General features: G+C 30.9%; 1 protein-coding gene and 1 long non-coding RNA gene across 2 annotated transcripts; both read right to left on the bottom strand.

Moving 5' to 3' along the window:
• Positions 1 to 3166: 3166 nt before the first annotated feature.
• On the bottom strand, positions 3167 to 5060 carry LOC125192707. The gene is made up of 4 exons (XR_007171458.1): positions 4920 to 5060; positions 4756 to 4835; positions 3892 to 3941; positions 3167 to 3380 (listed from the first exon to the last, which is right to left on the bottom strand). It is a non-coding gene; the product is annotated as an uncharacterized LOC125192707 (long non-coding RNA).
• Positions 5061 to 5872: 812 nt separating this feature from the next.
• On the bottom strand, positions 5873 to 7131 carry LOC125191768. Its single transcript, XM_048089180.1, has 6 exons — positions 7044 to 7131; positions 6807 to 6939; positions 6673 to 6702; positions 6510 to 6601; positions 6186 to 6419; positions 5873 to 6097 (listed from the first exon to the last, which is right to left on the bottom strand). Exons 1-6 carry the CDS (start codon positions 7128 to 7130, stop codon positions 6086 to 6088), a joined length of 588 nt encoding a protein of 195 aa, XP_047945137.1. The 5' UTR covers position 7131; the 3' UTR covers positions 5873 to 6085.
• Between the last annotated feature and the right edge of the window lie 14556 nt (positions 7132 to 21687).

The following is a 21687-nucleotide window of genomic DNA, read 5'->3' as shown; positions in this document are numbered from 1 at the left end:
TACAGATAAATAAATGCCATATTCTTAAATTTTATTTGAAATAAAAACTAAAACTATTTATCAAATTTCAATACAGATGATATTTTTTCTCAAAATATATTTTTAGCATATGTTGAGTATTTAGAAATACATACTATCATTGGTTGGTCTTAAGTGGTTAATACTGTGAAGAATTTGGATCGTCATCTGATTTTGTATAGTACGGCTTTTTTTGGATATTCATCTCTCTCCATGTTTGATTTTAGTGTTTAGGGTTTAGGGTTGTGCATAATGAGGAAATCTGACAAATTGCATTTATAGTTACATATACCATTTTCGATTGTGCATGTAAATCGAATATCTTGGTAAATTCTGGGATATCAAGGTTGATTGGTATGTTTTTGTTTGGTTGGCCGTATATTTGTTTTGGTGATTGCAATTACTGCTTACTACTCCCTCCGTCCCAGAGAAGTTGGCATACTTTGAAAATGGCACGGGATTTTAGTAGGTTTTGTTTTGTGTGTTAAATGGAGAGAGAAAATATAATTTTTATATTCATGTGAGAGAGAACTTTTTCCAAAAAGGAAAATGTGACATCTTTTGTGGGACAAACTAAAAAGGAAAGTGTGCCAACTTCTCTGGGACGAAGGGAGTACTTTATTCTTTCATTGGGTCGTCTATGTATGTTTAGTCAAATTTTGTACTGTGATACTAAGAAATTGTATTCAACAATTTACTAAAGGAATTAAGTTATTAAAATAAACATAGTAAAGCAGTTGATTAAATAAAACTAAGATATTAACGCTATTTTTTTCATTTTATTTCAATTTGTTTAGTGGTGGTGTTTGAGTAATTTGTTATACTGTAACATATTTCATGATATCATGTTGATGTTAGACATTTAAGTTTAGTATTTATTGTAGTATAAATTCCATGATTTATTAAATGCATAATATATTGAATCATATAGTGTATGAGATATTTTTTGGATTTACCAGTTTCGTAAAATTAGAATTGTCAATCGGTGGTAGTGTAATAATGATTTGACCAGTGTTTGTCATTAATATTTGTTGATTCGTTTTAGATTTTGTTATGTTTTCAATGTGGTGTAGTTGTTTTATATGTATATTTTTGTATGCATTGAATGCTAATAATATTTATATTTAGTTTTTGATGTTTTAATTAAGCGGTTGAATAGTAGTAGCACTGCTATAATTCGATACTCTATACTTACAACAATTCTTAAGTAATTTCAAGGAGTTTATATTTTGGCCATTTATACACAAATGATGTTCTCATCATAAACATTTATACGAAAGGTAAACTCATTTTTGAGTATATTTTACACCAAAAAATAATTTTACTCCAAACATTTACACCTAATTCAAAATTTATTCCTTTTTTGGGTTATGTCTCACAGAATATTTGCATTAACACCAAATATGATGTTATGGAGTATTTCACAAAAAAATATTGAAAATAGGTTTAGGTTTATTGTTTGTTGGGAGAAAATTTCTACAACAAAAAACTCAATTTTTGCGTAGAGTTTATGCAATAATATTACTTATTTCTGCAGCGTATTAAAAAGAGAGTTAATTAACGTACATATTGTTTGTTCCTTAAAATAGTGTTCATCAAATTTACTTACCTGATTAGATTTTTCTTCAAAACCTTTACGTCGTTGGCTGTCATTACTGCATATGATGATGTAGTGTAAGATTTGCCCTTAATTTATCAATAAAAGATGTTATTGTTGTATGGAATTAAAATATAAATGATGTACTACTTATGTTTTACCTCGGTCACAGTAACTTTGAATTTGATGATAGGGGTGCTGCTTAGCAAGTCAAACTTTAATTGCATTCCAACATACAATGAACTTTGATTATAGAAAGTGGACCATCCTTTGTAGATTGTAATTCTATCTTCAGTTTTCTTCATCTTCATTTGCCATGTATTGTTTTGGAATTCCAAAATGACTTCTTCGATAGCTTTGTTTGTCACATGTTTTCTCCAAAATTGGATTGGTATGTGCTATAATGTTGATTACATCAATTTATTAATTTCGATTATTCAAATTATAAATAAACTAACGCGATTTTCATATCAAATGTATATATGAAATAAAAAGATAAATTCTTACAAATTTTTTTCGGTTTGATATTGTGATTGTTGATTTGAAAGAAGGTGAAACAATAGAATGTGAAGCTGAAGCGTCGTCCATTTCTTGGCCAGTTGAACCTATAAAGGAGTAATTCAAGTATGGTGTGTTAAAAATTTTATTTACAAAGTTAAAATTTTTACCTGGTTGTTGGAATACTTTAGCACGCCCTGATTCATCAAACATTTTCACGAAGAAATGATTGCTTGCAATCAATGAAAAGTTAAGAAATCTCCAAAGTTTAACTTGTGAGCGTTGTGGAATTGTTCTCATCCTTCATCCAAGCACATTCTTCCATTTGGAAGTATTTTGATTTTTGTTTTCCAAGTTTTGCCAAACTTGTCCTCGATTGTGCAGTTTGGTCCCAATGTAGCTCCATGGTGTCTTTGAAAACATTTTGGAAAGATCTGTTTGATTATTTAAAATAAATGTATCAATTTTGTGCATCCAGATATGTTTTTTTGTTTAAAAAGTAAAAGTACCAAACAAGTTTCAATACAAATGATAATTTATCATAAAAGATATGGTTTAGCGTATATAGATGATTAACAATTATATACCAGTTTCGATTGGTTTTTTAAAGGAATCATCACGAAGAATTCTGCAAAATCGTCGTCCATGTATAATTTGTCCGTTGAAGTCGTCATTTGGTAATAGAGAGAGATTTTTTACAGATTTTTAGTGATTTGTGATTTGAGAGAAGATTCGCTTGACTTTTTGTTTTACAGATGTATCGGTTGTTGGTTTTATTTATTGGCATGTGAAAGATAATTAACTAATATTATAATTTGATGAATATCTACTAATAGTAAAAAAGAGTATAATCAATTCTGAAAATCATTGTATTAATATACATTGATATTATAGTTTGATTACATTCCTGTTAATATTATTGTTGTTAGTTGTGCTATACTTGTCACGCCCGCATTTTCTAAGGATAGAAAACACGGTGAATCGCGACTATGGGAGGATTAAAGAAGCGGGGAAGAAAGGAGGAACCAACGAAACTCGACCAAAAGTCGAAAATAATGGGAATAGCTCGAATAAAATTAGAGTATCTCAATAGTCAACAACTCAAAAGAATATTATCTCAGCAATACAAGAACTCAAAAGAAAGACAACTACTCAGCGGAAGCATTCGAGAGAAGGAATATGCCACGTGTGAAGACATGACACATTCTGAACATGAAATTTCTTCAACGACCTTGCTCAACACCCACCGCGCTCGTCACAGCTCAACCTGCACATTTTTAAAACATATGCAGGGCTGAGTACTTGATGTACCCAATGAACACGTGCCAAAATAATTTTCATAAAATATTGTGTCAGCATTTAAAAGTGAACTCGGGGTTTTACAAAAGACCAAGTCACCAAAACATTTTCTCACTCAAAAGTAGGCTGCAGCCCATTTTCTCTCTTCCTCATACCATATCTGAACCTTAAATGTGAAACGAGAACGTGGCCACATTCTCGATCACCGGACCGGCCAACTCAAAAGATAGCGCACGATCCCCTCTGTGTACACTAGCTTGAATAGGGACTCACTCCCTAAACAAACCCGAATTCGATTAAACTCATAACTTCTAGTAGGGACTCACTCCCCACTAGGGCGATCAGATACTGGCACATCCTTAAAACAAAATACGGCATGACACAACATATTTGAAATTTAAGCTCATAACTCATACTTTAAAAACTATTGTGTAAATTTAAACTTTAGCCCACATAATAATGTAGGATAGAAAGCCCACCTCGTTCTCCTACACTTCTTAACTTGAAAACTCGCTTGCGAAAGAAAACCCTTTTGAAATAAAATAATAAACTCATTAAAACTCAAGAAAACATCTAATTAGAATGCATGCACCTTACGTGTGTGCTCATTTTATTTTTCATCTCCTCTTAAAAAGGTTCCTAGATTCTCGTATTTTAAAAGCTCCGTCCAACATCACTCAAACAAATACTTCGATCCATTACTGAACACCTGTCGGCCCAACCTAAATATAAATTCACTTGGCCCAAAAAAAAAATCCAAAACTAAATATGGTCCATAACTTATACTATGATATTACTAAAAATAAACAAAAGAAAAAGGAATCACCCAACTAAATTAAAATACTCCCAATCACCCCATTACGTCTTCTTCATCATATTCTAGTTTCAATTCTTTCTCTCTCTTGCACCTCACAATTAAAATTCCCAAGTCAGAAACTCCAATCTTCTTCCTCCCTCTTTCACGCACCGGCAAATTCTCCATGGCGCCACCACCGTCGCTGCCGAGCTCCAGCCGCCTCAACCTGCTGTCGCCGTGGAAGCTCCAGGAGCCGCCGTCGTTGCCTGCTTCGCCAGATACACAGCAGTTTCAGCGCCGATTTCACCGGAGCTACCGCCGCCATCCCGGTCTACTTCCCAACTCAAAGGTGGGATCTTTAACCAAAATTCCCTTCCCTATTTTCTTAATTACTATTGGGTTAAACGAAAGGGAGATGACAGTTTTGATTACAAATTGACTATTGCTAATGAAAGTTATACTCCTATGAAAAACGTGTTGGGTTTGTGTGTGTTCTAATGCATATGTTCGGCAGAATAGACGAATGTCTCAGCGGTGAAGATTTTACCTGGAGATTTTCGAGTTCGACACAGCTTTGGAACCGCTAAATCCTCCGTTCGATTGCTTCTCTGCCCCTTCTCGGTTTTTCTTTGGTAAAAGAAATAAATTGAAAGGGTCGGTGAATCGGGTGGAATTGAATTTACTAAGAAGATAGGGAGGAACGGAATTTACCTTCTGATCTTGAAGAATTCAACTTTGGGTAACTCTAACTCTCTTCTCTAACTCACAGTTCTCTCTATTTTCTTTTCAGGATTTAAGAAGGGTGGAAAACGTGTGATAGTGGTAGAAGGTGCATATATAATGGTTGAAAACTGTTCTGATTTATCCTGATGCTCAGGGAAGGGATTTGACAAAAGATTTGAGCAGATTTGAGCTGAAGCATATCGCATATCGTGTATGGTCTCATGTTGGGCTTCTCCAATAGTATACAAAAAAAAATAGTTGGACTCGATGCATTAATAAAATAAATATAGATAGGCCCTAAATTTTTTTTGACATATTATTCTATTTCCTTAACTGTGATTTCCTGCGCAATACGAATCTCCAATAATTATCGAGCATTCACAAAATTTCACTCCCAAAGCTATTTAAAATTCTCTATTCTCTAAAATTAAATAAGACATGAAGAAACATGAGCTCTAAAAAAAAATTTCATAATCTTTCAAAATAAAACAAAACGATTTTTGACTATTAGTTCGACGGTCATTAAAAAAAAATTAACTTAAAGGAATAGAAAAAGTCGGGGCGTTACAGCTCAACACTTATATTTGATATTCAAAATTGTTATTTTAAATGTTACTACCATTTTTCGAAAATGTATACCCACTCTCATTTATTGTCTTTTTGTCCGTAATTTAATCTCTATTAAACAATTTAAATTGTTATTCCTATATGTATTAGTTGTTTGTAAGAATATATTAGTCGCATCCAAGAAATCATATATACTTGATTTCATTTATTCAAAATTGAAGTCTTAATATTATAACAATATTTATACAAAACAAGAACATTTAAATATTAATTCTTATAATGAAAACATAAGTTTTTAAGAGTAGATATTGTTGTTTAAAATAATTTTTTTAATTATAAAATTATAATTTATCTACTTAAAATGTAATACTATCTTAATTGAATTCTAATGTAGTAAAAAGATAACTATAATAATACATCAAGTATTAGCTAGCTAATACGGAGTAACAGATTTGTCTTAAAATTTTGCAGTATGAAATTAATTCAACAAAAGATTATTGTACAAAATAGCATAACTTAGCATATCGTTGAAATATTCATCGTCCATTGACTTGGTTTTGGTTGTTCACATGGATCTGATCAAGTAATCATTTCATATCCTGTATATGTAATGGTCAAAGTTATTTTTAAATTTATATTATTCAGTAATAAAAGATAGAAAAATTTAACAGTAGTTTGTGCATTTACCTTTGTTATGCTGACTCTGAACTTGATATCATTTGTGTTCATCAATTTAAACTTTAATTTCATTCCCACATAGAGAGGGTTGTCTTTGAAGAATTCAGGCCATCCAGCATCAAGTATTATTCGGTCTGTAGTCTCCTTTATGAATGAAATCCATGTTTTGTCGTCATATTCCAGAATTGCTAGAATCCTGTCTTTGTTCATTAAGTGGCTTCTCCAGAATTTTGTTGGTATGTTCTGCAATATTTAATACAAGAAATTTTATTAATTTCCTTATTTAATAAAATAAATCCATAATTTTAGTGTAATGACTCTATAAAATTTTACGAAGTATCTTTTGTTTCTCTTTGTCAACTGAGACTTGAAAGACGCTGCAACTGTTGTTTGCGAAGAAGAAGCAATGTCTGTTTCAACTGTGGCTGCAAATTTTCATAATTATAATATCTTAAAATATTATTAAAAGAAATTCATACTGTAGTAAACTCATTACCTTTTAGACGTCTAAGCGGTATAGTACAACCTGTGATATCAAATAAGTTCACAAAAAAATGACTTTGAGCAATTAAATGAAACGTCATAAAATTTCCAATGCTCAGATCGTAATGTTGGTAAAAGTTGACCAACCATCATCTAAAGCTATTCTTCCCTCTGAAGTTGTTGAGACTTTCATTTTCCAAGTTCTTCCGGTTTTGTCTTGCAAGTTGCAGATTGGATCAATCTTGTCTCTAAAGTTGTCTTGGAAATTTACTGGAAATATCTATTTTCCCAATTATAATAAATAATTTATTTAATATAAGTTTAAATCATAAAAAACATGAACATAAAAATGAAATTTGAGAGATTAGAATAATAGTTACATACCATCTTGGTTTGCGCATCTTGGTCGAATATTTTTAAAAACTCTGGAACATTTTCGTATGGTAATATTTTTTGTTTTGAGAACGCCATATCTTCTCTTATTTTGTTTAGAATGAGATGTTGATGTTGTGGTGTATGTTTTTGTAGAATAGATATTTTTGACACAGAGATGGTTTCTTATTTATTTGGTAGATCTCTGATGTAAATGATTTTGGATTGTAGTTGTTGAAAATCTGACAATTATTATTTTATTATATTTGCCACAGGAAGTTTGTTGAGTTGGAACTTTATGTGATAAATATTAAAAATTTTGTTGAAAAGTAGAATAGGATTTAGTAATAAATTTAAAAAATTATTATTATAAAGTAGATGATGAAGAAAAATATAAAAGTGAATCGACGTTTTGCTTTAATGTCTAAAAATGTAATTATTCAATTATATTGAGAATATTGCAATACGAATCACATAAATTAGTTGGAATGTAGATAAAGTGTTTAATAAGCAATAATAGTGTATTGCTGTTTTGTTTTACTTATTGTTTTTGTAGGCTTTTTTTAATTTAAAATTATATGTATAGTTAATGACAATAAATATTGTCAATAGTATTTAATTAATGAGTTTAGATTTTCGATATGTTGTATTACATTGTTTTGAAATATGGGTAAAATTTTGCTAAGTTTTTTGGAAATTGAAAAACTGAGTATGAATTGTCAATTGGTGGAAATATAATGATGAATTCATATGTAATTAATATTTGTTGATTCGTTTTATATTTTGTTATATTTTCAATGATCCAATTGTTTTGTTTTGTATTATACGTATATTTTTGTATGTATTGAATATTATTTACATTTATAATTTTAATTTTTATATTTTTAACATTTATTGTAGTACAATAAGATTTGTAACAACAGTTTAATTTTTAAAATGGGTGAGGTGGGCCTATGCGAAAATGGTATTGGAATAATGAATTAAACTAATCATGCGCAAAATGTTTACTGTTTGCATTTTGTTTGATATATTTTTCGTTTTGAAGCATAGCATTGTGTGATCAGATTAGTGATGTGATTAAGTATAAAATAAATTCTCACATTCAAAATGACAGCATGAATTATGGTGAAGAATATTTTCAGCTTTTTCAGCATAAAATATGGTGAGGATTCTTGTCATCTTTGTTCATGTTTTCAAAAAGCGTGAAGCATAAATAAATTGAATTAAAAATTGGTAAGAGTTTGCCAACTGCACTTATTTAATGAGCCTTGCACTTTTGGTGAGGACACGAAAAATTACAGCTTCTCAAGTCTTGAGACTCTTCTGCAATTGTAATAAATCTATTTTTACTTTAATTTTCTTTGGATTTTTGTATGTACTTCTTGCTTTAGGGATTATACATTGAACCGACTCATAGTAGCAATACATTTAATTTGCTATAGATTCTTCATGATTCAATGTCAGACGGAGAGGATATGCAAGTGGAATTAGTTATAAGATCGACGAAGTTTCAGACTGGGAGCAATCACTTGTCAGAATGTGCGGCATTGGAAACTTTAGGTAATTTTTCATTAATTTAGTCTTCATTTTAGCTTCGGAGGTGGAGTCAGCGGTGGTGTCTTAGCCTTAAGGAGGTGAGGCGGGAGTGTTTTCTTTAGAACTTTTTTGGATGTTTGATGTCGATGATGAAAAGTAGTGTGATTTTCTAGGTAGAAGCGGGTATAGAAGGTGACATAATATTGCGGTATAGTGTAAGGCAAGAGGATATGGGAGAAGATCTCTCATGCACCATTATGACTATTACTGCCTCCGTCCGTGAATAGGAGTCATATTTTGGCATTTTAGTCCGTTTGCGAATAGGAGTTTGTTTACCAAGAAATGAGATTTCTAATGGCGGACGGAGGGAGTATTAATCTTGCGTCCCGTTTATGTAAATCCAAACATGGAAGTATAAGACCGAATATTCTTCAAAAGTTTACATCTTTGCATGTCTAGAAGATTATATTTATATAGGTTGGAGGTATTGTACCATATATTATTACAAATGTGGATTTGTTTTATATTTGTGTATTTTCATTGACTAATGCATTTGTATTATGTATTCTACATATTTATTGTTACTGAATTAGATTTGAATTTAATACATGTATTTGGAAAAGTTGAATATATAGTACTCCGTGTAAGATTTGTAATTGTGGTAATAATATTATTATAAAAGCGAATAATGCTAATATTTTAAATAATATATATGTATATATAGGGTCTTGTTAGGTTGAGATTATTTAGCTAAATTGAGAAATGAGATGCAATATGGGCCACTAATCCACAAGATTAACAAAATGTCAACAAATATTACATTATGTCAACAAGTGGGTATAATTGTCTTTTCATTAAATTGTGTTTGAAATCATTTTCCTAAAATCCTCTCTAAAATTCTAGCTACAAAGTCTTCAAATCTTCAACATTCAAATATTCAAATTTTCAAATCTTCAACATTTAAATCTTCAAATCTTCAACATTCATATCATCAAATCTTCAAATCTTCAACATTCAAATCTTCAAATCTTCAATATTCATATCTTCAAATCTTCAAATCTTCAACATTCATATCTTCAAATCTTCAAATCTTCAACATTCAAATCTTCAAATCTTCAACATTCAAATCTTCAAATCTTCAAATCTTCAACATTCATATCTTCAAATCTTCAAATCTTCAATATTCACATCTTCAAATCTTCAAATCTTCAACATTCAAATGTTCAAATTTTCGAATCTTCAAATCTTCAACATTCAAATCTTCAAATCTCTTCAATATTCAAATCATCAAATCTTCAAATCTTCAACATTCAATAAAATAACACTTATAATTCACATATCAATACCGAGAATATCGAATGTCAATAACTCGTATTAAAATGTCAACAACTAACAAATAACACTTACAATTCACATATCAATACCGAGAATATCGAATGTCAACAACACGTATTAAAATGTCAACAACTAAAAAACAACACTTACAATTCACATATCAATACCGAGAATATCGAATGTCAACAACTCGTATTAAAATGTCAACAACTAACAAATAACACTTACTATTCACATGTCAATATCGAGAATATCGAATGTCAACAACTCGTATTAAAATGTCAACAACTAACAAATAACACTTATAATTCACATATCAATAGCGAGAATATCGAATGTCAACAACTCGTATTAAAATGTCAACAATTAACAAATAACACTTATAATTCACATATCAATAGCGAGAATATCGAATGTCAACAACAAACATTATTTATGTCAACTACAATGTCAACAACAAACTTTATTTATGTCAACTACGATGTCAACAACAACTTTATTTATGTCAACTATTATGTCAACAACAAATATTTTCATGTCAACGACGTATATTATTTATGTCAACAGCAATGTTTTACTTTTAATTCATGTCAACAATAATTGTTTACATATAATTTGTGTCAACAACATTTTTCATAAAATTTATACCAACGATCTATATAAATCGTGTCAACAACAAATGTTATTATGTCAACGAGCTATATAATTCATGTAAAAAATAAACATTTTCATGTCAACAACTTATATAATTTATGTCAACAATACTATTTTAGGCAATATCACAAACACCTTATCTACACAACTCAAAAATTCCAGCAACATAATCGAATTAAAAACTGCATCCATATATTTCACAAATTTCATCGTACAATTACACAAAAAATACAACCTAAACTCAACCCTCCTCACCATCACCCACAGCTCCATCTCATCCACAACTCCCACACCTTCCACAACATGACTCTCCACATCTTTCTCCACCACCAATCACACTATTTCTATTCAATTTTTACAGTGAACAAACACTTCATTTATTGCTCAACATATGAACACAACAATCACTTATTATCTCTTTGCATCATCAACAATCATATACACAATAATTAATGTCAACCACAAATATTTTCATGTCAACAACCTATATTATTTATGTCAACAACAATGTTTTACGCATATCAACAACAATGTTTTACATATAACTCATGTCAACAACATTTTTCATAAAATTTGTGTCAACGACTTATATAATTCATGTCAACAACAAACGTTATTATGTCAACGAGCAAATGCAAGTGATTTACGAAGCAGATTTGAGAGGCATAAATCGAATTAAATAAAAAATTGCAAGATTTGTGCTGAAGTCGCGAGATAAAAGCGAAATTCAGCATTGAAATGAGCAGAAATCAGTATTTTCAGATTTTTTCCCAAATGTTCAAGCATTTTGATAAAAACAGCGAAAATCGTGAAGATGAACCTCAAAATAGTCGACTTTTACACAGAGCTCCGGCGAAAAAACAGAGGTAGCAATTTCTCTCACTAAAAATCAGTTCACATCCAACACAATTGATAATGCAAAGCTTAATACCTCCAAATCCATACTCGAATCAACAATTAAGCTTCCGGCGAAGCGACGGCGTGAGAAGCGAAGCTGTTCGGAGCTTCGTACAGCAGGAGCGGCGAAGCGCGGTGAACAGCGGCGGCGTTAAACCGCGCGTGAGAGAGAGAGGGGGCTTGTCTGGAGGCGTCGAGGATTTTCCTTTGATTGTATTTCGAGGATTTCCTTCGGATTGGATCCGGCGGAGCTGGATTTGTCGCCAGAATTCGGCCACCTCGCCTCCTCCTCTTCCCGCCACCGTCCACATCATGATCCTCCGCCTTCGCCGCGCCGATCTCTATCTCCAGTTTCGCCTTCTCCGCATCGTCTTCTCCGAGCTTCGATTTCAGCTCGCAGATATGCTCAATTCAACACAAATTCAAAAATTGAAGCTCAGTTTTCCCTGCCGCCGTCCAGATCCTGATCGTCCGCCTCCGCCGCGCCGATCTTGATCTCCAGTTTCGCCTTCTCCGCATCGTCTTCTCCGAGCTTCGATTTCAGCTCGCGGATCTGCTCAATTCAACACAAATTCAAAAACTGAAGCTAAGGTTCGTGAGATGGAGATCTTCGTGTAATTGAGAAGAGGATGAATCTAAACCCCTTTCCTAACTAAAACATGGAATTACTATTCTACCCTTTCATAATAAATTAATCTAAAATTATATTTTATGTGGCAAAATCTGGACCACTCATTTAATAAAAATGAGTGGCTGATATTGCATCTCATTTCTCAATTAGCATAAAAAATCTCAATTGATTACAATCCTATATATATGTGTGTAGATTTAAAATATGGAGATTTAAAATATTGAGATTTTAAAAATGGAGATTTAAAATATTAATTGACAAAGTTGAATTTACTGTAAATTCTTAATTGTTGTTGTTGGTATTCTTTTGGACATCTGACGTACTTGGATTTTGCTTGGTTTTAGAGGGTAATCTTGCATGGTTTTGATCACATTTCGTCTATTATCGGATATGATTATGATTACTTCTCTATTATTTTGGTATTTGACCATTTTGTTAAGAATGTGTAGAAAAAGGTACAAAATATGTGGATGTGCAGCAGCCTTGGTTTGAGACAATATTAACTGGAGATTTTAAAGTCCAATCAGCTCCTAATGCATATCAATCTCTTCGTCTTCGAAAGAGCTTCGCATGGGTATCTCGCACGCCTCAATCGGAGTTCGGTAGAAGAAGTTATGGCCGATATAAGAACACTGCGCGTTCCAGAAAATTCACGCGGCCGGGTGAATTAACCACCCGGCCGGGTACAGCGTTCTGCGCGGAAACAGTCAGAAAGTGGTCAAAAATGACCACCCGGCCGGGTGAACTTTACTCTTTATAATTCTACCCGGCCGGGTACGCTATTTTGGCGTATTTTTATGCCAAAAACGCGATTTTTTATGGGGATTAAAAGGAAGAACACCTAGGGTTCACACATGCTACACTCCACCGCCTATCACACATTCCACACTTCCCCAAGAACACCTTGAAGAGAGATTTGAAGATTGAAGACTACAAATCGAGAGATTGGAGTCTCTAATCCATAGAATCATTCCACAGGAGTATTTATTTGCTTTCTTTGATGTATTTGATTGAATCCATTATTTTGGTTTTCATGAAGAACATGAGTAGCTAATTTTATTGTGGAGTTTTGGTGAAGACTACAATGGATGTTTGTGATTAATTCAAGGACTTCTTTAGATTGCTTAGCTCTTGTGGTTTCTTTGTTCATTCTTGTGCCTTTTCAATTCAATTGCTTAGCTACCAATTGAGTTTGTTTACCTTTATAGTTGTAATCGAGAGATACCTATCTAGGTTTGATAAAAGAGTGAGCATCACTTTGATAATCTACACTCGAGAGAAGGGAACCTTAGTGAGGGCTTGGGTCTTTTGTTCTTTGGAGTTAATCTAAACATATTAGAAGGAGACTTCAATATTAAGGGCTAATCAATGGAGTGAGTACACTCGCGAGGGGGCTCAACCTAGACTAGCGACTTTCCTAGTAATCCTAGAGACATAAAATGAGTAATCGAAGTTGTTGAATCAATTCACGAAAATTCCATTGTAGTTGGATCCAAAACTCTACTCTTCTCTTTGTGGTATCTTTTCGCTTGTGTTTATTTCCTCTTGTTACTTTTAATTCATTTTTCATTGTTATATGCTTATAGTAGTGTTAGAACAAAACCTTTTCTCTTTGGATTATCTAGATAGTAGTCAAAGTTTGTTCGTGGTACTTGAGTTGATACAATCTTGTCTCTGTGGGATACGATACTCTTGTTTGCTAATTGCTACACTAGCCCCGTACACTTGCGGGTATTATTTGTGTTAAAATAAATCGAGTCCAGAAGATTTGTCTTGAAGTATGCAGTCTAGGCCTATTATCCTTACTTGATATTTTTCTTGGAAATGTGTTGGGAAGATTTGTTTTATTATTTAACATAAATGTTATTAAACTTTTGTGAATGCAGATAATACTAGGAATTATTTTGAAAAAAAAAACTATAAGTACTAAAAAAAAAACTATAAGTACTAAACAAATTTTAGTACAAGTGAAAATTTTTCTCAAAAGATATCTTCAGCATATGTTGACAATTAACAAATACATACTAACTTGGATTGTTATTCGGGTGTAAATATTGTGTAGAACTCTGGAATGTCATTCCAATCTAATGAGAAATCTGATGATGTAGACATTCTGAACAAAGAAAATTACTGAGATTAACAAAGAGAATTGTGGAAGATGAGATTTGTTTTGAGGTATGATAAGATTTACACTGAGTATAGATATTGTATAGGTGTCGTGGTTGTTGCCATTATTATTTGGTAAATGAAAAAGATATACACTTTAACAAAAAAAAATAAAAAGATATACATGAGTTGTTTCTATGTGGGTGTAGTAGTTGTTGCCACTTGCCATTACGTAGGATCAACTATTTAATAATATTTTAGTATATTTACTTTTTTAATCACTTAGGAAAATGTGACTGGCTGGCTATTAATATTATGTTTGGAGATCATTATCTTAAATATAGTTCTACTTTTGTAATAATAAAGTGTTGTTACATTGGTAGTAGATATTTAGAGAAAAATATGTTCTTTACATGTTTAATTTATTAGTTGTTCTTTCAAGAATTTTTTATATATTTTGTTATATAGTATGTAGATATGTAGAGAAAGATATTTACGTATATGTTTACGAGAATGAGTACAGGGGTGTACTATATATAATTTCATTTTTGATTTTGTAGTAGTACGTTTATATTAGATATTTCATTGTGACATGTCAAAGTAATATTAATCGTTAATTACTTAAATTCAATATATTAATAGTAATTTTTCTATGTTGTAAAATTTCAAATTGATTGAATCATTTACTTTTATGACAAAAGTTAATAGTAATACTACTGTTAGAAATGAGTATGAAATCTTAAAATAATACTACTTAGTTGTTACATATTTTTGGTATGAAATCTTAAAATAATCTCCTTAGTCTTAACTAGAGAGAGTATGTTTTTGTTATAAATTTATAAGAAAATATGTATTCTTAAATATTGAATTTCGTCAGTTGCGCAACGCGCGGGGGATATACCTTTAGATTATGTTATATTTTCAATGTGGTGCAATTGTTTTATTTCATATATGTATATTTTTGTATGCATTGAATGCTATAACAATCATCACGAAGAATTCTGGAATATTGTCGTCCATGTATAATTTGTCCGTTGATGTCGCCATTTGGTTATAGAGATTTTTTACAGATTTTAATTGATTTGTAATTTAAGAGAAGATTCGCTTGAGTTTTTGTTTTGTGTTGGTGTATTGGTTGTTGGTTTTATTTATTGGTAGGTGAAAGATAAATAACTAATATTATAATTTGATGAATATCTACTAATAGTGCAAAAGAGTATAGTTACATTCTTAAAAATCATTATATAAATATACATTAATATTATTGTTTGATCACATTCCTGTTAATATTAATGTTGTTAGTTGTGTTATGCTCAAGACTGATACTTGATATTCAAAATTAATTATTGACATCATACTTTTAGAACATTCAATGATGAAATGTAACTAATTAATTTTATAATGATATGAAAATAATTAATTAATATCATATTAAGATTATATGTAATATTCAAAATTAATTATTGACAGCTCGTGTTTCTTCTATTTAAAATGTAATCCTATCTTAATTGAATTCTAATGTTGTAAAAAATAATTATAATAATAATCTTTAAAAAATAACTAACCTTTGTGAAGAAAATTATAAAATAAATTTTCACATTCATAATGATGGCAAGAAATACGGTGAGGAATATTTTCAGCTTTAATCAGTATGAAATATGGTGAGGAATCTTGTCAGCTTTGTTCACGTTTTTTCAAAAAGCCTAAAGAATGGGATGACTCATGTCTGAAATAAGAAGCCTTGGAATCCATTAATTAAATGAAAAATTGCTAAATTGTTTGATAAGTTCGCTTATTTAATGAGCCTTGCGTTTGTGTCGAGGACACCAAAAAATACAATTTCTCAAGTGTTGTGACTCTTCTTCATTTGTAATAAATCTTTTGTAATTGTAATTTTCTTTGAATTTTTGTATGTACTTCTTGCTGTTAGGTATCAGAAGGATGAAATTTCAGATCGGAAGCATTCACTTGTCGGAACGTGCGGCATTGGAAATTTTAGGTATTTTTTTAATTAATTTAGTCTCCATTTTAGCTTCGGAGGTGGAGTTGGAGGTGGTGTCTTAGCCTTAATATCAGGGTAGAGTGTTTTCTTTAAAATCTTTTTGTATGTTTAATGTTGATGATGAAAAGTGGTTTGATTTTGTAGGTAAGAGTGGGTAGACAAGGTCAAATAATATTGTGGTGTAGTTTAAGATAAAAGTGTGTGGGAGTAGATCTCCCATTATTAAGATGTTTACTCCTTATTAAAACCTGTGCTGAAATGTAATGGGACTCTTATTCACGGACGGTGGGAGTATTAATCTTGCCTCCCATTGATGTAAATCCAAACATGGATTTATAAAATCTTGCCTCCCATAAAATCTTGTCTCCCATTGATGTAAATCCAAACATCGGATTATAAGACTGTATATTCTTCAAAAGTTCATACTCTTGGTATGTTTATATTTATATAGATTGGAGGTATTGTGCCATGTAGTAGCACGAATGATGTAAGAAAATATATTTTGAATTTTGTTATTATTTATTTGAAAGAGTATGTCAATCGGTGATAAAGTCATAATTGATTTTAAAAGTAGATGTCATTATTATATGTGGATTTGTTTTATATTTGTGTATTTTCACTGATGGAACAATGTTCTTCTTTTTTGTTGTTGTTGTTGTTGCATTGCTGGATGTTCCAATTGTTTTAGTTGCTTCATGCGTTGTTAGTGTAAAATCTGTAACAAGTTAGTTTATCTTAAGCCATGTTTGGTAGGGGTGATAACTCATCTAGGAATGGAATTTTATGAAAAAAAATATTATTTTTTGGGTTTTTGTTTCACCTAGAATATTAAGGAAATTGATTGAACAGTTAAGAGACTGAGTTTCCATTTTGAAAATGAACAGAGTGTAATGTTTTTTTAATCTGAACCTCTTGATATTATTTTGGATCGAAAAACAGGTCATCAAAGCAAGTTTTTAGGTTGGATGGAAGCAAATAAAATATATCCTCAAGGTAGGGATCTCACTTAGAAGAGTTTCCAACAAGATTTATTTGGAAGGGTAATTGTTGGCAACCTCGGAAGCAGAGATTTGCTATTGGGAGAATGTTTTATATTGCTCCTGGTTCTGGTGAAATGTACTACTTGAGATGTTTGTTAAACATAGTTCGTGGAGCTACATCTTATGAAGAAATTGTTAGAGTTTGTATACTATAAATCACCTTTCGAGTGATTTAATATTGTTAAAACTCTTATTTTATTTTCGAAAGGAATAAACAGATTATTGAAGAGACTAGAGTAGACGTTACTGACAAAAGCAGATCTGGTTCTAACTACCAACAACTTCATCTTCTTCGGGAATCAAACGAGAATAGCAGATAAAACAGAGTATTAAACACCATGAAAACAGAGCAAACTTCAGATCTAAACTTAAAATGAGAAATTAAAGCCTAAACTAACAGATCTACGCTACTGGACCTAAAGGATGCAGAAACAGAAAGTGAACAGCCATAATCATGCACAACGTAAACAGCAAACACCAAACCAAATACGCGAAACTCCAACTCAAATACACCACGATTCAACAATTCCAGACATCTCCATACACAAATCCCCAACCTCCAACAACAAACCAGCAGATCTTAGCTCCAAACATCCAACAATAAACAAAGAACGAAAGTAAAAAAGCAAGAAATAAAGATCAACTCAGCGAGATCCAACAAAAGCCAACATAAACTTTCATAATAAAGAGAAATAGGTTCGAATCCAGTAGATCAAAGCAAGAACTAGAGTTATGAAACTTAAAAACCAACGAGTACTAAACGAAAACAAACTAAACAAAAGCAAAGTAAATATTGTTTCTTCGCCTTCACAAGGCAGTGTTACACAGCAACAAAATAATGATGATGAGAACCACGGTGGCCATTATCCTCCATCTCCAAGTGCGCAGCAAGTGAAATGAGAAATTTGAAGTGTGGAACTAAGGAATGGAACGAGAGCTTGAGCTAAAAGTGAGTGTAGAAGTGGTTGTCTTGTTATTCAAGGTTGAGCTCTTTATATATGTGAGGCTCTGATCCCTAGGGTATCCCTCCGGTAATTGGACGCTTTTGCCCTTGAATAAGACTCTCTAAAATAATCAGCTCTTGCTCCATTCTGCTCCTGTCGCCAACTTTTGATTCTCCCAGGTCTGGACGACGACTTCTGATTTTTACTTTAATTTCATCTCTTTTGCATCTGCCATGTCAGGTAACAGCAACTCCTAGGTTCGGCAGATTTACTACGCACCTGAACTCATAAACGCACATTAGCGCCCCAAATGCACAGAATTTTAACCCTTAACCAATGTATGAAACGAGCCTTATCAATTATATTTGGCATAATGTTTTTATGTTTTACATTTAAGATAAGTGTAAAATCAAAAATTGAGTTAAAATGTGTTTGAACTTAAAGTTGGATTGAAATTACATATTATTTAGATTGAGGTTCAAATTATAAAAAAAAAGTTTTATATAATTCATATTTCACCTAAAATAGATGGGATAAATTTTCTATTCTAAGTGTATGTTCCACTTTTAATTTGTAGAAATTTTTAGGATGTATTTTTGTGATATTATATTTCGTATTATTTTTGAAATGTCTTGGAAATGCGTGTTATTTACAATTGATGTATAAAAGTTACATAAATACTTAAAAATTGCTATTAAGTTAATGTTTTTAATCTTTGTGGGATAAGTCTTATTTTGATCAAAGTTAATGATTTAATGAGGTTTACTATTAATTTAATACTAATGTTGTTTTTTTAATTACAATTTGTGCACAATAAGTTTTTATTTATAATGTTAATTCAATGCTATTAGTAGTATTTCTGTTGTTTAAAGTAACTTAATTTGTACTACCAGAAGTCCATATAATATGCATGGGATTTTACGTGTCATTGAATTAAAGAGAGGATCATAGTGATATAATTAGTGATATAATAGGGTTTTATATTTATAGATTTAATAATTGACTGTATTGCTTTTGTAGTGCTTTTTGATACATAAACATTTACTCAACTTGGTTCATTATTTGGTTGTTGTTTTCAAGATTTTGTGTGTTTTGTCAGTTTTGTTAATTACAGAGATATACAAAGATGCATGTATAATGAATTGTAAAAAGAATTACATTTATTGCGTATTGTATAGTAAAATTATAGTGGACGTTAAACATTGATTAACAAATTTATATTAATAGTAAAGTATTTATAAAAAGTTAGAACAAATTACATGATATTCTATATTGATGTTAGACATTTATACTCAAGTATTTATTGTAGTAACACATTTTATGATATAATGAATATATGTTATATTGAATCGGATGATGTACGTATGAGATGTATTTTGTATTTTAGCATTTTCAATGTGAAAGGAGAATTGTCAGTCGGTGGTAATGTAATGATGAATTTGATCAAAAGTGTTTGTCATTAATATTTTGTCGATTAGTTTTAGATTTTTTATGTTTTCAATATGGTCCAGTTGTTTTATTTTGGTATGTTTGTATATTTTGTATGCATTGAATGTTATTTATATTTACATTTAATTTTTATATTTTGAACAATTGGATTCAAGTAGTAGTAGTAATAGTACTATAAGTTGATATTTTACCGGAGTTATTATTGTAATAGCTTTCATATTGTACTTACAATATATTTTTAATTATATAAATATAGTAACTAACAAAAGAGAGTAATATCATAATAGTGAAATAAGGTATGTTGTTTCATAATAGTACTTACTAAAGAAAATATGAAAATAATAGTGTTTTGGTAGTAGTGAATATAAAAGCATAGATCTACTTGCAATATAAAATTTTAACAATTACATACATAACAAATCTAAATATTACTATATCATAAATTCTAAAGTAATAAAATCTAAAAAAGTACTACTATGAATCAATTCATACAAATAGGATGATATCAGCAACCAAAATACAATATTAATCTATACATGTAAATTATTACATACATACATGAATCTTAAAATTCTATCATAAATTTTTAATTAATCAAAATTTAAGTTAATAGATGTTAATATTTGTAATAAATATCATGTTTTCTATAATAGTGTTATAAGCATAATACAAAACAGATAGTAATTTATGTGTGTGTGCAAGTTAATCTTTTTGTACTATTATGAGATAAAAGTGATACATTTTTACGAGTTAAGAATTTGCTCCATTTTTTCAGCTATTATTTATTGAAGATATACATAGTATTTGATATATTTATGTTTTAGATGTTATATTTGTAATAAATATCATGTTATCGATAATTGCATCATAAATATAATTCAAAATAGATGTTAATTGATGAGTAGATATTTGATACTGTCACTACAGATAGAGTACTTAAAACATAATCAATTAAAAATACATATTGTTTGTTTTACAAATCATAGTTTTTAAAATTCACTTATGTAATAACCCGGACTTTCAAAACATATAATTATTACTATTATTATAATTATTATTAGCTTAACCATAAATAATATCAAATAAGTGATTCTTGTAAAATTAAGAACCTGCCCTTTATATATTTTGAATGAAACAATATTGAGCTATAAAAGAATCAAGACGAGACATACAATAATGGTGTTGTTTTGTTTTCCGATGAATGTTTCAAGTACAACTAAAAGAAGGGAACCAAATAAAAGTTTGTAATGTTCGGCATATCCATCCGAAGTCCGATAAGGTCCTAATATACGAATTTATCGATCCAAATCTATTACAATTAGAGACGTGCAAGTCCCAGACAGCTCGTTCATCGTTTCATGCTCACACTCCAAGGAGGTACAATACATCATGGAAATAGCCAATGTTCTCCAAAAGGGTTCTTCCCTACATAAGAAGAGAGAGGTAAGGTAAAAGGGAGAGGGAGGCGGCCGCAGCGGATGCGCCGGCGGTGGTAGGTGGCACCGGCGGGAAGGATGGCGGCAGCAGGTGGTGAGAGAGAAAGGAGGAGCTGCTCATTTTAGAACCAGGGTCGAATGAGTGAGGAAGATAAGGTTGGGTATTTATAGTTGGGTCAATTCCTTCTTATTGGGCTGAGAGGAATTATTAATTTCTTTTGGGCTAAATAAATAAAGGAATTAATCTGAGCCCAATTCCTTTTAAATATTAATGTGTGCAGTAGATAATTGAACAATGATCCAATTCCAAGATTTAATTGTTGGCTGAAAATAAAAAGGGAGTCTTGGTCGATGTTAAAATAAAATCTTTTGGAAGGAAATATAATTAAGTCTAGGTTTATATGAAAGATCAATTAATATTTTTGCATTGCTTTTCAAATGATGTATGTAAGGTTAAAATAATTTAGTCTTAAGAGTTCATTTTAAAATGTTAGCATGAACCACATTAATTAGTAGAAGAAGCATAGAATAAAAGGCAGCATCAAGTTATTATTTTCCTTGAAACTTATTTGTACGTTGTGTTTATGCCACGTCAAAAAGGGAGAACTGAGAGGAAAGTAACATTG

This window comes from Salvia hispanica, chromosome 6 (assembly GCF_023119035.1).
Source record: "Salvia hispanica cultivar TCC Black 2014 chromosome 6, UniMelb_Shisp_WGS_1.0, whole genome shotgun sequence".
Taxonomy (NCBI): domain Eukaryota; kingdom Viridiplantae; phylum Streptophyta; class Magnoliopsida; order Lamiales; family Lamiaceae; genus Salvia; species Salvia hispanica.
This window is presented reverse-complemented; position numbering and strand designations above follow the sequence as displayed.